At 37.4% G+C, this 13,716-nt stretch overlaps 3 protein-coding genes across 9 annotated transcripts in view; 1 reads left to right on the forward strand and 2 right to left on the reverse strand.

Annotated features, from left to right (window-relative positions):
* LOC126870711 (atrial natriuretic peptide receptor 1-like) overlaps positions 1-9,794 on the reverse strand; it is a 37,904-nt gene extending 28,110 nt beyond the window's left edge. For 2 of the 5 annotated variants that reach the window (XM_050628662.1, XM_050628661.1), the window contains exons 1-5: positions 9,177-9,794; positions 4,484-4,900; positions 4,175-4,345; positions 3,922-4,096; positions 3,610-3,818 (exon numbers count right to left, since the gene is read on the reverse strand). In XM_050628662.1, the coding sequence (XP_050484619.1) occupies positions 3,610-3,818; positions 3,922-4,096; positions 4,175-4,345; positions 4,484-4,706 (778 nt within the window). In that variant the 5' untranslated portion in view covers positions 4,707-4,900; positions 9,177-9,794. Of the gene's footprint in view, positions 1-160; positions 1,410-3,609; positions 3,819-3,921; positions 4,097-4,174; positions 4,346-4,483; positions 4,901-9,176 lie in introns of those variants that run through there. The other 3 variants (XM_050628665.1, XM_050628664.1, XM_050628663.1) reach the window with 3 other exon arrangements.
* On the forward strand, positions 7,096-10,561 carry LOC126870737 (DNA-directed primase/polymerase protein-like). 2 transcript variants are annotated; one of them, XM_050628758.1, is made up of 4 exons: positions 7,096-7,278; positions 7,694-8,008; positions 8,094-8,884; positions 9,790-10,561. In XM_050628758.1, the coding sequence occupies exons 2-4, from the start codon at positions 7,790-7,792 to the stop codon at positions 9,998-10,000; spliced, it is 1,221 nt and encodes a 406-aa protein (XP_050484715.1). In that variant the 5' UTR covers positions 7,096-7,278; positions 7,694-7,789; the 3' UTR covers positions 10,001-10,561. The 2 variants fall into 2 exon arrangements, with proteins under 2 accessions (XP_050484715.1, XP_050484714.1); XM_050628757.1 differs by having other exon boundaries at positions 7,096-8,008.
* On the reverse strand, positions 10,411-13,714 carry LOC126870734 (stAR-related lipid transfer protein 7, mitochondrial-like). Of its 2 annotated transcripts, XM_050628753.1 has the most exons (7): positions 13,007-13,714; positions 12,288-12,442; positions 11,935-12,203; positions 11,712-11,839; positions 11,319-11,458; positions 10,937-11,239; positions 10,411-10,840 (listed from the first exon to the last, which is right to left on the reverse strand). In XM_050628753.1, exons 1-7 carry the CDS (start codon positions 13,402-13,404, stop codon positions 10,830-10,832), a joined length of 1,404 nt encoding a protein of 467 aa, XP_050484710.1. In that variant the 5' UTR covers positions 13,405-13,714; the 3' UTR covers positions 10,411-10,829. The 2 variants fall into 2 exon arrangements, with proteins under 2 accessions (XP_050484710.1, XP_050484709.1); XM_050628752.1 differs by having other exon boundaries at positions 10,411-11,239.
* Between the last annotated feature and the right edge of the window lie 2 nt (positions 13,715-13,716).

Below are 13,716 nucleotides of genomic sequence, written 5' to 3' on the forward strand. Positions count from 1 at the left end.
AGGAGCAAGGAGAGGAAGATCGGATCCGTTGAACGAAGCGAGTTGCTCGGCAAATGCGGCAGGAATTCGAACGGGCCGAAAGAGAGATCGAGTTGGTGAAATAGTACGGCGAAAAATTCGAGAAAGTTACGGAAATGAAAGAAAGATAACGACGAACGACCTGCGGTCCGGTTGATGTAAAAGTCGAATGCGGCCAAGGGTCCCTGGATGCTGGAGCATTTCGAGTCCCGATGATCGACCGTGATGTTCCATCCTGGTAGAAGTCCCTTCGCAGAGCTAACTGCTTTCACCGCGAGTAGAACAGCTGGCAGTATCCTCGGCATGCTCTGCTCGTGTCGAGGATCAGCCGGCGCTATCACTGCCAGTCTCACCTCCTTTTCGAACCGTGGTCGCGTTTCAATACACTTCGCAGACTGAATGATTACCGTGTTATTTGCGCTCGCGCTAGCACATATCGTTGTCAAAAACAGCGTCAGCCTCACCGATGGAACGCTTCCGCGCCTTTGCATCTCGTTTCGATCGCTACTTTTTCAATTTCGTCATCCCTGCACGCGACGCGCAACACGCCCCAAGTCCGTTTAATCTCGTTGTTCGCGAATTCGCGCGCCGTCTCTTCGCAGCGCCGATCGACCGTGCATTTTCACCCCCTTTCTGTTTTTGCTTCTCGCTCAGAGATACAAAGGTGTCCACGTCCCCCACCGACGGTATGATTCTCAGGCGCCAATTTCGCGATCGCGTGTTGAGATCGTTGATCACCGAATCGATGGTGATCAACGTGTCATCGCGAACAGAAATGCGTTCCCTTTCGCACACAATGCAACCTCTGCTCTGTATGTCGTAGCGATTGCGCGCGCATTAGTGCCGAGCCGAGTCTTCGAAATTCAACCATGCCAACGCGAGTTCCATCGTTCGAATCGTAGAAAAGTCTACGGATTTAACCGACAAACTGGGTAAGACTATCTAGGAATTCTCATTTCTCTGGTAATTCGACGAGTGTATGCCGCGTCTTTATAACGTTAACCACTGCGTAACTTAATGACTACCAGCGTACGTATAATCCACGGTACCACCTCTTTTGTACATTGCTCAATCTCTGTACAACGTTAATGACAAGTTGTAACGAAACTCATGGGGTTTAAAAAGTTCAAGTTTACGGAGAATTGGACGAATCGCGAAACGTTGACTAGAAGCGAGAACTTAAGAAAAAAGAACCGTTCTCCCTCTTTTTCTTTCTTCCTTTCTTTTTAAAACAGTTTCAGGAGAGAGAGAGAGAGGGAGAGAGAAAGGGAGAGAGATCTTCTTAAAACGCCTCGAGAGAATCGCAATGAAAACCGCGTGTTATTTCGAAAAAAAAAGGAAAGCTTCGCGGGCGGAACGAGCGAGCTTGGACCGCGCGAATGAAACTGACAAGCCAATCTCCAAAGCTCTCCCGCTTTACTCTGAATCGCGACCACCACCGATGCCGGACGATCGTTCTCTTCCTTTTCCTCTTCCTCTGTTCGCTCCTTCCGTCCTTTTCCCCTCCAACACTAGGATAGAAGTTCGTACGTGCACCTTGCTGCGCCGATCGCGAAGATAGGTAGGAGAACGGTAGGAACGCATGCGTTTGAACTTTGTACATCCTCCACGTTCTGTCAATCGCCCTCTCCTGCCCTTCACTTCCGCGTGCTCTCGCTCTCCTCGCTCGCAGTATCGAACATTAATAATCAAAATTGGTATTACTATTGTATGATACAGTCGTTGCAAAGGCTTTTTCTCTTTGTCTCGATCTGAAACTTGGTACAGCGACGATAGAAAATTTCTACGTATATACTGTGCATGCTGTATGAGGTATTTTGAAACATCAGCACTGTAATGAGGCACGACTGTTGTTATATCGGTGTTATCGTGTAATGTCATTATATTGGTAAAATTTAAAACCAATTTGCAAAGTTATACATGGAAATTGTAAAATATTCATTGCAACCATACACTTGTGCAGAGAGATCATGAAAATATCTAGACATGCAGGTGGACCATATTTAGTGAGACCATCTTTAGTGCTAATTACAGATATGTTAAAGACAATTATTCATGCTGTGCATTAAATTTTTACTAATTGTATGTTTGCCGTGTCTTGCAACTTTTACGTTTTTAAATGCATCTTCGGATTGCTCTCGTTACAGCGCTAACGAAATTGCAAAATGTTTCCTATAACACACAGAATATATGCATAAAAGATTTCTTTTTATATCATACTCTGCCACTGTATATCACGTAGCGCATTCGTTACAAAGCCTTTCTTTTCTCAAAATCTCCATTTGCAAGTCCATCGATGAAATCGGTCTGTTTTCAAGCAATTGATCCATGAAGAATCGCCTGTGACTGTGGTGACGACTTCTTAGAATAGTACAGATAGATCATACGTTAAACGATCTACTTAAGGTTAGCGACAAATTTAAATTAACAAATATTAAGAAAATGGAAATAAGAGAATGAAAGTAAGAAGACGACTCGTCTTATCGACGGACGAAGAACAACGCGTAAATTATCGACAAAAGGTACGCTTGTTATCGACGGACATAACAGGATCCGCTGACTCATACCGCGTTGTTCAAACGCGAAACGGCAAATTCGCATATCTCTGCAGATTTAATTGGTGAGCCGGTAAATGGTGAAAAAAAAAGACAGTATCGATCAGAGTAAAAGCAATCGATCGAGGGAACCTTGTAACACTTTGGATGGATATCGATCGCGTGCACTTTTTACATTATTTGTTAAGAAAACATTTAAATATAGACTTTGCGACGCGTCTATCGCATATCGCACCGTAACAGAGCAATAATAGAAACGCTTCAGCTTCGTGATAACGAGTTGTGATAACACGCAGGAAACAATGCGATAACAGTGACTTCGGTTAATTGATACGGGCAATTAGATCAGCGATCGCACTCCTGCCTTCCTCGATCCTCCATCAAACATGAAGAAATTCTAACAATTGCGAACAATCGCGAAAACAATGCACGACGAAACAAGTTGACCTTTCGAGAAGACGTTCTCGAAGACAAGAAGAACGTTTCTTGTCGAAACGAAAGTTAAGGTACGCGACTGAAGCGTTTTGTCGTATCATATAGGTATGATCGCGTACATATTCATCTTGGCATAGGTTCAACGGTTTTCGGTAAAATTACTTCGTTGCCATGCAGAGACTGTTGACGTTCCCTTTTGACAACATCGATGTAACACCCCCGATGAGCGATCATGATAACGAAAAGTATGCTCAAAGTCGAAGCGCCGAGATAAAAAATGCGCGTCAAATTAAGTTTTTATCTAGGCTACCGCGTATACGCGGAAACGCGCGATACGCGTCTCTTTTCGTTGCATCTGTTTCTCGTAGAATTTCATCTAAAATCGACTTATTGTTTACTCGCAGCGGGAAGAGCGAGGCAGAAATGGTTTTCGCATTGGTAGTTCAGCGATCATTCGCGTAAACGTTTATAACATCGACCAGCGAATTCGCCAGGCACGTCAAAACGTGTACATTTGCACTTATAGTTAGAAGCGACGGTTAGTTTTGGCGGGACTCGTCAACGATGGAAAGCGAATATCGAAAATGTCTGGAAAACTTACCACTGTACGACTTCCCCACGTGGGATTGCAACGCCTCTGCGTAATATTCGGGAACGGTAGTTTCGACATCGAACGTACCGAACGTAAAGTTTGGCTGTTTCTTGATAAACTCTACCATGGACTTCATCATTAACTGACACGTGTGTTTGCCAGTAAGCTGACTCTGTCCGCTGGTCGCGTACACCAGATGCACCTTGTGCCATTCGTATCTACGATAACGTTACAAATTAGTCGAGTCCGAGTTAAACCTAGATCGTTTTTAAACATGTTCTGTCGTTGATTAAATCGTTCGCTAATTCTTCCTTCATTTACCGATTCATCAAAGCTACGAAAAAGTTGGCGAGATCCCTGAAGGCCACGTTTCCGATTCTAGTTGTCATAAAGTACTCGTCCTTGCACTCGGTCTTCTTTTCCGTAAAATCGTAGGTGAATCCACCGGTGGTAATTAAAGGCGAGCCGAAGAATTTCACCACTCTGCCAACAGACGCTGAAATTAAACATCAACCTTGAACGTACGAAACCCCGTGGGCTTATGAAACTGCTGATAGATCGCTGCGTTACTTACCCACGCAATAATCGCAGGCAGGCCCGAGAAACAGATGAACGCAATTCAAGAAGCTATCGATCGCGCCACTTTGAGCGTACATCGCGTCGCAGTGATCATCCTGCGGAAGAAACTTTAATTTCAACCAGTAGGGTAGAAGTCCTCGCGATCTGGCTTCGTAGACAGCCAAATCTGTGAATGCAATCGACAACCAACAAGCTCTCTAGATTGTTCCGATACGTTTACAATAATTACAATAACATTTTCTTATGCCGTAGCTACTGTCGCATAAGAAACAACGCCGATTCTGTACGACAAGGGAAAACTTACCGAGAACCGGAAGGACTTTCGGCAACGCGATATCGAACCTAGGATCCGCCGGCAGAAGAACCGCTACTCTCAATTCGCATGAACTCACACCGTCTTGATTCTTCTTGCAAAGAGCTTCACAGTCGCGGGCAAGTTGTACTTCGCGACAGTTCACTTTTCCATTCACCGGACACCAGCCAATTAGCCAGGCGATCGTCAATGCAACGATCCAATTGGTATCCATCTATGTGCGACGTCCTACGCTTTTCCCTTCAAACGAGATCGGTGAACCGCTCTGAACGTTTCGACGACGATGAGCCCTTGTTCGCTACTACGGTTTCGCGAATATCACGACCAACGATTCCTCTCCTGCTCGAATCCATCCTTTTCCTTGTAAGTCTTCGTTTCGCACTCTAACTTCTTCTTCCGGTCGTTGCGCTGTCAATCGAAACGAATCAATGCTGGACGATTCGATATTTTTATATTTCGATTGAAACCTGACCCCAACCTAATCCTAATAGAAAGGAAACCGCGACGCGATCTATCCTACCAGTTCTCTCCAACTATTCTCGGATGCTTCCTGCTGGAATGTTCCGGCGCTAACCCCTCCGTACCTACCATAAGATTCCCACGAACGATACGTTTCGATCCGAGTTTCCAGTCAGAATCCGAGTTTCATTGATCAAAGTAGTAGCGATCGCTGAAAATGGATTTCCGCGCGGCTCACGCCGCTAACACGTCCCCTGTATCAACCCCCTTGTGGCACGACGCGAGATCACGGCCCGAGGATACGAAAGAAGAAACAAACTGCCGAGAACGAAAGGAGTACTACTGACACTCTGGATGATCTTGAACCGCATTAGCCAGTCACAAACACCCAAGTACACCTCTCGTACGCTCGTGTCGTGTTATCGCTGATTTTCTATCGCGTCGATTGATAATAGCTATCGAAAGCTTCGCTCACCTCCTCTCGCATTTTCTTCGACAGTTTCGATTAATAATAATCTAACGCCGTTCGTTTTTCGTGTATACAGCTCCATCATGACTCTTCTATGCTTCTTTTCTTTTCGTCGCTGATATCTTTTAACGAGAACCGCGGGATCTCATCTCGAATGTGAATATCTGAATTCTACTCTCTCGGTCTCTTTGCGAGCTGGCTTTACTGTTCCGTATCATGGTATGGACAACAATTCACTTGTCTTGATAACACCTACGAGGGTCGCATGATAACTAATGCACACTCTCTCGTCTGTATCTCGAGAATGAGAAAAGAGTTACAACTCTGCGTGACCACTTATTTTATAGCTACATCCCTCCTTTATAAATATGCCAAGTGTCGATAAGTTTGCTTGACGCAGTCACCAACGGTATTGTTTCAAGTGAGACTGAAAATGGATGCGACGTCAACGAGATTCAAGAAACGTGCAGTGATCGAGTTTTTAAAGATGGAAAACGTTAAACCTGCGGAAATTCATCGCCGTTTACCGGCTGTGCGTGCCACGATATCAAGATCATGAAACATTTGCGAACACGTATATGACGGTTTTGGAATTCGATATCGTTGCAGCACGACGTTCGGCCGCACACCGCACACACAACACCTGATGCTCTTGCGAGTTCGAAATTTAAAGTCGTTTTGCAACTGTCTTATAGCCCACGTCTGGCACCTTCGGATTTCCATTTCTTTCCAGAATTGAAGAGGACCTTGAAAGGTATTCGTTTCAGGATAAACGATAAAGTCGAGGCAACGGTGAAATACTTTATCAGAAATAGGCTGGCAGAATCCTTTGCTGTCAGGACGAAAAGACTTGTCACGCGTTAAGAAAAATGTATCGAAGTTAACGGCGATTATATTGATATTTTGTAACTAATGAATTGTACTATCGTTTCCTTCTCTTCTTCATTTCCACTTCCTTTCTCGAGATACAAGCGAGAATACATTTACTTGTCAGTCTTGTATTTAGTTAATTAACCGCAACTTTGATATTTCAATGTAAATAAAACACCAACTCGAACCCTTGCTTTTTCAAATGACTTTAACTTACTTTTCTGAAAAACTGCAAAATAAAAGTAAAATGAACTTCTATTACCTGCGAAGATCCTTAAATTTTTAAACTATTATCATTTGTACATAACCTTCTTCTTCTATAATAATGATCGTACGAATGATGATGAAAATAAAAAAAAAATAGGGGGGATAGTACCTTAGTAAGTACACTGAATGCGAATGCGAATTATTTTGAAACAATTCAGTCTCTGATAAGTATCGCTATTCTGTAACTGAAACAATCGGCACGTCGTACGCCACTTTGTATTTCAAATATTTACAACATGATTTCTATGAATATAACTAACGCCGCGATTTTTTTCCTACAGATGTACCACAGCGGACGATAATTGTAGTAAAATTGCACATATCAAAATATTTATTTATGCATTTTATTGCTATTTGTTATTTGAAGCGTTTGTAGAATATTTCCGTTACTAATATTTCTTAATTTATTTGTCTATCTTAATAATAGACGAAAAGCCACGAGAAACAACATACAGTTTCGTCTCACACAGATGGGCTAATTTATGGATATATTTTGGCGCCAAACAGTGCTTTGTCGCTTGCGCATAAAGATGGCGTACAAAATCACTAACAGTTATTTATCAACTTCTAGCAGTGGGCGCAAAATGACGATCATGGTCGTGATCTTACTTTATTCACAATCGATTTTTTGATCTTGAGTAAAATTATTCAATGCGATAGTATTTCTTGATCTTGATTAAATTATTTCTTATAAAATACTACAATATAGCTTGCGTATAATGTTAGTTCAAAACTACGTTACGTTTTCTTCATATAAATAAATTTGCTTTATTTGATATTAAAAATAATTCAATTTCCTTTTCTTTATCTTATATCTTAAAGAGTAAAATATTAATCCTTCCTCTCGATTTTAAAATCGTAATATACATTTAGTGTTGTTAATGTAAAATATACAGGTTATGTGATGCGTGCAAAAAACATTTCTCCACCAATTAGAAGCGATCACAAAAAACCACAAATTACTGTGGAAAATTATTGTGATTGGGAACGATTGCGATCGAATCGCTGTCATTCATAAATTCACAAGTAGTAGTTCCCGCCATCTCTACTGATTAATGCTTACGCGTCTATGATTAAATGTTGTGTACTCTTAAAATTTTGACTTAAAATTAAACATGAGCGGAATCGATTTTCAGAAATTTTACGACAACGAAACGGTCGAGAAGGTGGAAAAACAAGAAACAAATTGTGAGAGAAAGGTATCTAAAACGTGGGTGAAGAAGCATCGAAAAATGCCATCAAGCATTTTAGGGCCGCCCGACTTTTGGATGAAATTTGATAAACAAGTGGATGCGCTTAACACAGCTTCGAAAGAGAGTAACGATTACAATATGCTTTGCACGTTTGTTTATCAGGAATGTAATGGTTATCGTAAATTCATAGTAGCTCATCCTGAAATATATTGGTGGCATTATGAGCATCTTCCGGCAGAAAGAAGATGCTCTTACGAGGTATGTTATCGATAACGTTTCGTTGCATTTGATGGTATTTAAGATACACATAGAAACGATGCAATAAATTTACATTTAAATTCAGATAATTCCAGAAAATCAGCCTTGTCGATTATATTTGGATTTAGAGTATTCGATCGAACTAAACTCTGAACATGATGGACCGTCTATGACAAATATATTAATTGATATTTTTTGCATGTACTTGCTTAAACACTGGCGTATAATATGTAACAGATACAACGTAATCAATCTAGATTCAAGTACTAACGAGAAATTTAGCAGACATGTTATATTTAATATTAGAGATGTAGCCTTTAGAGATAATTATCATGTTGGTAGATTGGTAAAATCTATATGCATGGATATTTTGGATTATGTTTCATCTAAGGAAAAGCAACACGATATTTTAACCTGCTTTGATAGAATGCAACTTGAAGGATTAATTGTTGAAACAAAGAAAGGAAAAAGACTGTTTGTCGACACTGCAGTTTATACTAAGAATAGGCATTTTAGAATATATAAATCCACCAAGTGGGGGAAACAATCAAATCTGGTGGTCTCAAATGATTGTAAATATATTTGTTCTAGTGCATATAATGATAACGAATTAAGCATATTTCTAGATTCTTTGATATCGTATTTTGATACGAAGAAAGGCTTGATATTACTGGAATGGTCTGGAAACTGTGTACCAAATACGAATTGTTTTAAGGATAGAGTACAACAATGCAGTTATCAGGAAAGTGGTAGTGCCTGTTCAAACTTTCCAATGTTAGATAAATATGTTAACAATTTAATATCTCCTGGAAAGATACGTGTATGTAAACATTATGAATATGCAAAAATATTGGTCTATGAAACTGTGGGATACAGGTATTTACAATTTTTTATATCAGATTATTCTAAAATCACGATAAAAAAAAGTAAAAAAGTAAGTTAAAAATCTACAATTAAATTTTTTCATATGTCGCTCCATTTTTGGACAAAAAAGATTTAGAAATTTGTTAAATACCTATACTTAGAAACATATTATTTCATTCACTAATTCTGATTAGCTGTGCTTATTCATTTTTGTATTTATAAGTACAGTATATGTGAATATAAAATTAGTATAATTTCAATTCATGCCATAAGTTTCAGTACTTAGATTATTCTAGTAACTTACAAAGTGCTGGAAATATCATCCATGATGTTGCAGCCAGATTGTTGCTCAGTGAATTAAATAAGCATAGTATTACCGCTTTATTCTTTATTTTTATATATATCGTAATAAAAATAGCTCGTTTTAAAAATAACCGAAATCGTCATTATCTAATAAATATGTATCACAGAAGCATTGGAAGAAATGAAGAATTTAAACACATCAATTATTATCAATTCATGTAATTGTAATTCACTATACAAGTAGTCTACAGATTCAATTCTATATATATCAAGGGCAATATTTTCAGTGTTATGTAAATAATTAATATAAATAAATTATTTATGATGGTATGTATTTAGAATGATACCAAGTCTTGATTGACGTCGTTTATAACGATAAATAGTAATAGTGGTGACTCATCAGATTGAGCACAAATAAAGAAGTGGGTTGTTGCTATATAAATGCATGCTTGCTTAACGAATTTTTTAAAAATTTGTATTTTCCTATAAAGGAAGTCTCATGTGAACACATTTTATTCTATGTTTTGATCTACTTTTTTACATGAAAAATCCCCCCCCCTTCGGTTATGCAATGATAATCGTAAAAAGCAATTATTACTTTTTTTTGCTAATAGGTACTGTGAAAATATTGGCAGATGTCATAAAAGTAACAATGTTTTATGGATCGTAAATTTAAAAAATAAAATGATATATCAGAAATGTCATGATCCAGACTGTTTTGGTTTTAAATCTCAACCAAAACAATTACCAGAGGAAGTTTATTTTCAAATCGACGAGGAAGGTGATACATTTTTGAGTAGTGTCATAACAGAGGACATAGTGTAGAAGACCAGTCCTTTTAATATCAAAAAGTTGTATTGAGGTAGAAATACCTGAAACACAGTATTGTTAAATGGAAGTAATACACAGATGGGAACAAAGTTGTTGAACAATTTCAAGTACACAATACAAAGCTTTGTTTCCACGATATTTTCTCCTGAGATTGGCACGAAATATTAAAATATAAAACATTTACATGCTTCTTTTGCATGATATTGCAAACGTCTTATATAATATACTAGATTATTGTGTATTATATTAAGATGTGTACATTAAGATGTATGTTACATTGCACAGATTATTTACAATTTATATAAGTAATGAATGTGAATTGATTTCATTATATAGACACACATATATATAATTGTACATAACAAATTCAGATATATGAACTTGTAGAAAATTAATTCTCCATATTTTATGCAACTATTTATATTTTCACTACCCCCAGTGTACATAAATACAACATAGCATTTTGGCTGTGTAAAATTATGTAGACAAAAAGATCATGTACAAATTGTAATTTACCTTACATTTTTTTACGACTGAATACATTTTTCTTCCTATGTTTTTCTTTTGTACTATACAATGAATAGCGTAAATGAAACTAACTACGAATATGATCAGTCTCGTGTTTGTTGCAATAAAGAATACCACAAAAACAAAACGCTACTTGTCAATTTCCAAAATTCTTCTAATTTGATAAAAGCACATTTCATGCTCGGTATCATCTTCGATGCAACCCCGGTGATCCAATGTATCCACTCATTCGTACCTGTATCTTTGTATCGCGATCGCGATCGTTACATTACCATTCTGCCCGTACAACGTCATGTTACAGACTTTCTATTGGCCAAAACCAATTTCATTATTTCAAATATATTGCAATTATTTGTCAGACAAATAACTTTGTAAAAAAAAAATAATGTAATAAGCTCCTGCCTTCGTCGGTTGTATCTGCTGTACTATCTATATCTTCGTCGCTCTCGTCGCATTCTTGCGTTTCTGGGAACGTCAAAGTCTCGACTTCTTCAACAAGATGACATTCCATCGTATCTCTTTCGCTCACTATTTCAGTCTCTTTATCGTTTTGTATGTTATTTTCCTCCGCGTTTCGCTTAGAAACATTCTCGTCGCTCGAAGAAATATGAGTAGCATTAGAAATATTTGTACTCTCTTTTGCAGATTTATAATTTTGATAATTTTTCGACGCTTGCCTCATACGAATTAAAAAGTCTGGCAATCCTAGGGATTTATAAATACAAAGATAAGTTGTAATATAAAAAAGTGGAGTTTATCTTCGTTTTCCTATTTTCTGTAATACCTGACATTGCAACCCATGCAGTAATAGCAGATGGAATATTCACACCAGGATCATCAAAGTAAGTCAATCCAAATTCGATGCCTGGTTGATGGAGTTCTGTATAAGGCCTTATCACCATGTACGACCAATATGTTGTGACCCTGTTACGTATACACAGATCAGATTATTTAATAATAGCAAAGAATATTGGCAATCCAAGTATGTACTTTTATCGAGCTAGGCGATTCCATAATGAAATATAAAACTAAAAAATACCGATCAAGTGACTTAACGATATCGTATACATATACATGCGCGCGCGCGCGCGTGTGTGTGTATATATATATATTATTCTGTATATGTAGCATCTACGTTGTAAAAAATGAGCAAAAATGACCGAGATATTTATGATACCTGTATATTCCTGGTTTGGCAGGTGCATTAGGATGTTCTGTTACTTTACTTATAATTACGATTAACTGTTTTTCTTTGTCCATAATCCATCGTCGTTGATATACATAGTCTCTGTTTGTAAATAATCTCTAAAATTAAACATAACAGAGTGTTAAAATTTAAACAATAAGATTGGGTGATCAGTGTTATAAATAGTTTTCACATTGCGTGAGTTATTACATACTGGCCATATCGTTTCCCAATATATAACATCAGTACCATTATCAACAGACTTTTCCAATTTTGGGTCTGTATCTATAATTTTTAATTCTCGGGCAGTTAAATCCCACTTCTTCCTGTAATCCAGATCTATCTGGGTTTGCAGAAAGTCTTCAGCAGTAACATCCGAAAATGTACCATATACTTTATATGCAAATAATCCTCCAGAGTTTGGTTCTTCCCTCCTCCAAATGAGCATATCTTGCCGTTCTATGTACGGTCTCCATCCCTCCGCTGAAATCAAAAAAGGAGTATATCAGTTACAGATATGTTCACCAATAGACAAACTGATGTTCAAAAGAACCAAATATTACGTACGATCTTGATTGGAAGTAGCATTAAATTTATTGCCATAACATGTGCAATATTTTATGCCAGGTTGCTGAGCATCTATCATAATTCTTAGGTGACATTTTGGGCAAATAACTGTAATGTCCCTTAATTTGTGAATTTTTTCGATATCCTGTCTACAGCTAATAAGCATAAAAGATAAAATAACCAATGTTAATGGAACATTTTGATGGATTTGTAATTCTTAATCTGTTAATTAAGTTTTCTCTTAAAAGTTCTGATGTTCAAAGTTAATAAGTTAGTAAAAAAACATAATAAAATCAACTGTGATTATTTATCTTTATCACAAATCAAGTAATGCATAAGATATATGGGATTTACAAATATAGTTATTATATTTAAGAGAATAACAATTCTAGTAACAAATTAACTTGTTTTTCCTAATTAACAATTTAAAAAGAGATATAAAAGAGGAAAAAGAAACTGAAAGGCAACTGCAATAAAGAATTAGTTCCACTCAAATATTTGATAGACTAACAACAAAAATCAACTAAAAATTAATTAAAATCAAATCACTTCTTCAACTGTGTTGTAAATTTATGATCAACTAATATTTTGAGCAATAAATTTCTGTATTTTTAGATACGAAACCTATACCTGTTTTTACTCTCAATAAATACAATATACATATTGGAGTCTTCTAATTATTGCGAAGCTATTAATTTACAAAGGACCATCTACTATACCTGTTGAGTTCTTCTTCGTTTATTCTTTCACGGTCCCAATTGTACACAGTTACACCAATGCTGCTCGTTAGAAAATGTCTAGCATTCCTCATTGTACGACGTTTCCAATTTTTCATAAATTCCTTAAGTGCTACCTCGTCCCATATTCGTGTATATAAATGAAATATCTGCAAGCTCCTTCGAATACGTTGTGCAGCAATGAATTCAAACTGCCTGGCACAAGCTTTGGCTACCTGACCGCTTTGTTGTTTCAACCACAATGCTACTCTATTGCGATATTCACAAAATTTTCCACAGTTCTCGTACTGACCAAAAGAAGATGCTAACCTGGTTCTATTCCGAATGCAATTCGAACTCAGTTGTTTTGATAAGAAACCAGAACATTGCACCACATACATCGTTAGTCTTCCTGCTGCTTAATGCCTCTTAAAGAAATTCTTTCGAACAATGGAATATAAAGGTGACCGCTATCAACCAATTTCGTACTTAATCTCTATAAGCTTAAATTATCTTGAAGCAACAATTTATAGGTTATGTTCTATGTTGTTAAAATGCGTTATTAATTGGAAGTCATCGCTCTTTATATTGATTTCAGTAAATCTCACGGTAACGTGTTCATTGCATTTTTTATTTAAGAAACTATAAATTACTTATGAAACTTATAAAACATGTTGACGTTGTGGTAAGTATTCAACTAAGTGAAATCATGT

This window comes from Bombus huntii, chromosome 10 (genome assembly GCF_024542735.1).
Source record: "Bombus huntii isolate Logan2020A chromosome 10, iyBomHunt1.1, whole genome shotgun sequence".
Lineage (NCBI taxonomy): Eukaryota > Metazoa > Arthropoda > Insecta > Hymenoptera > Apidae > Bombus > Bombus huntii.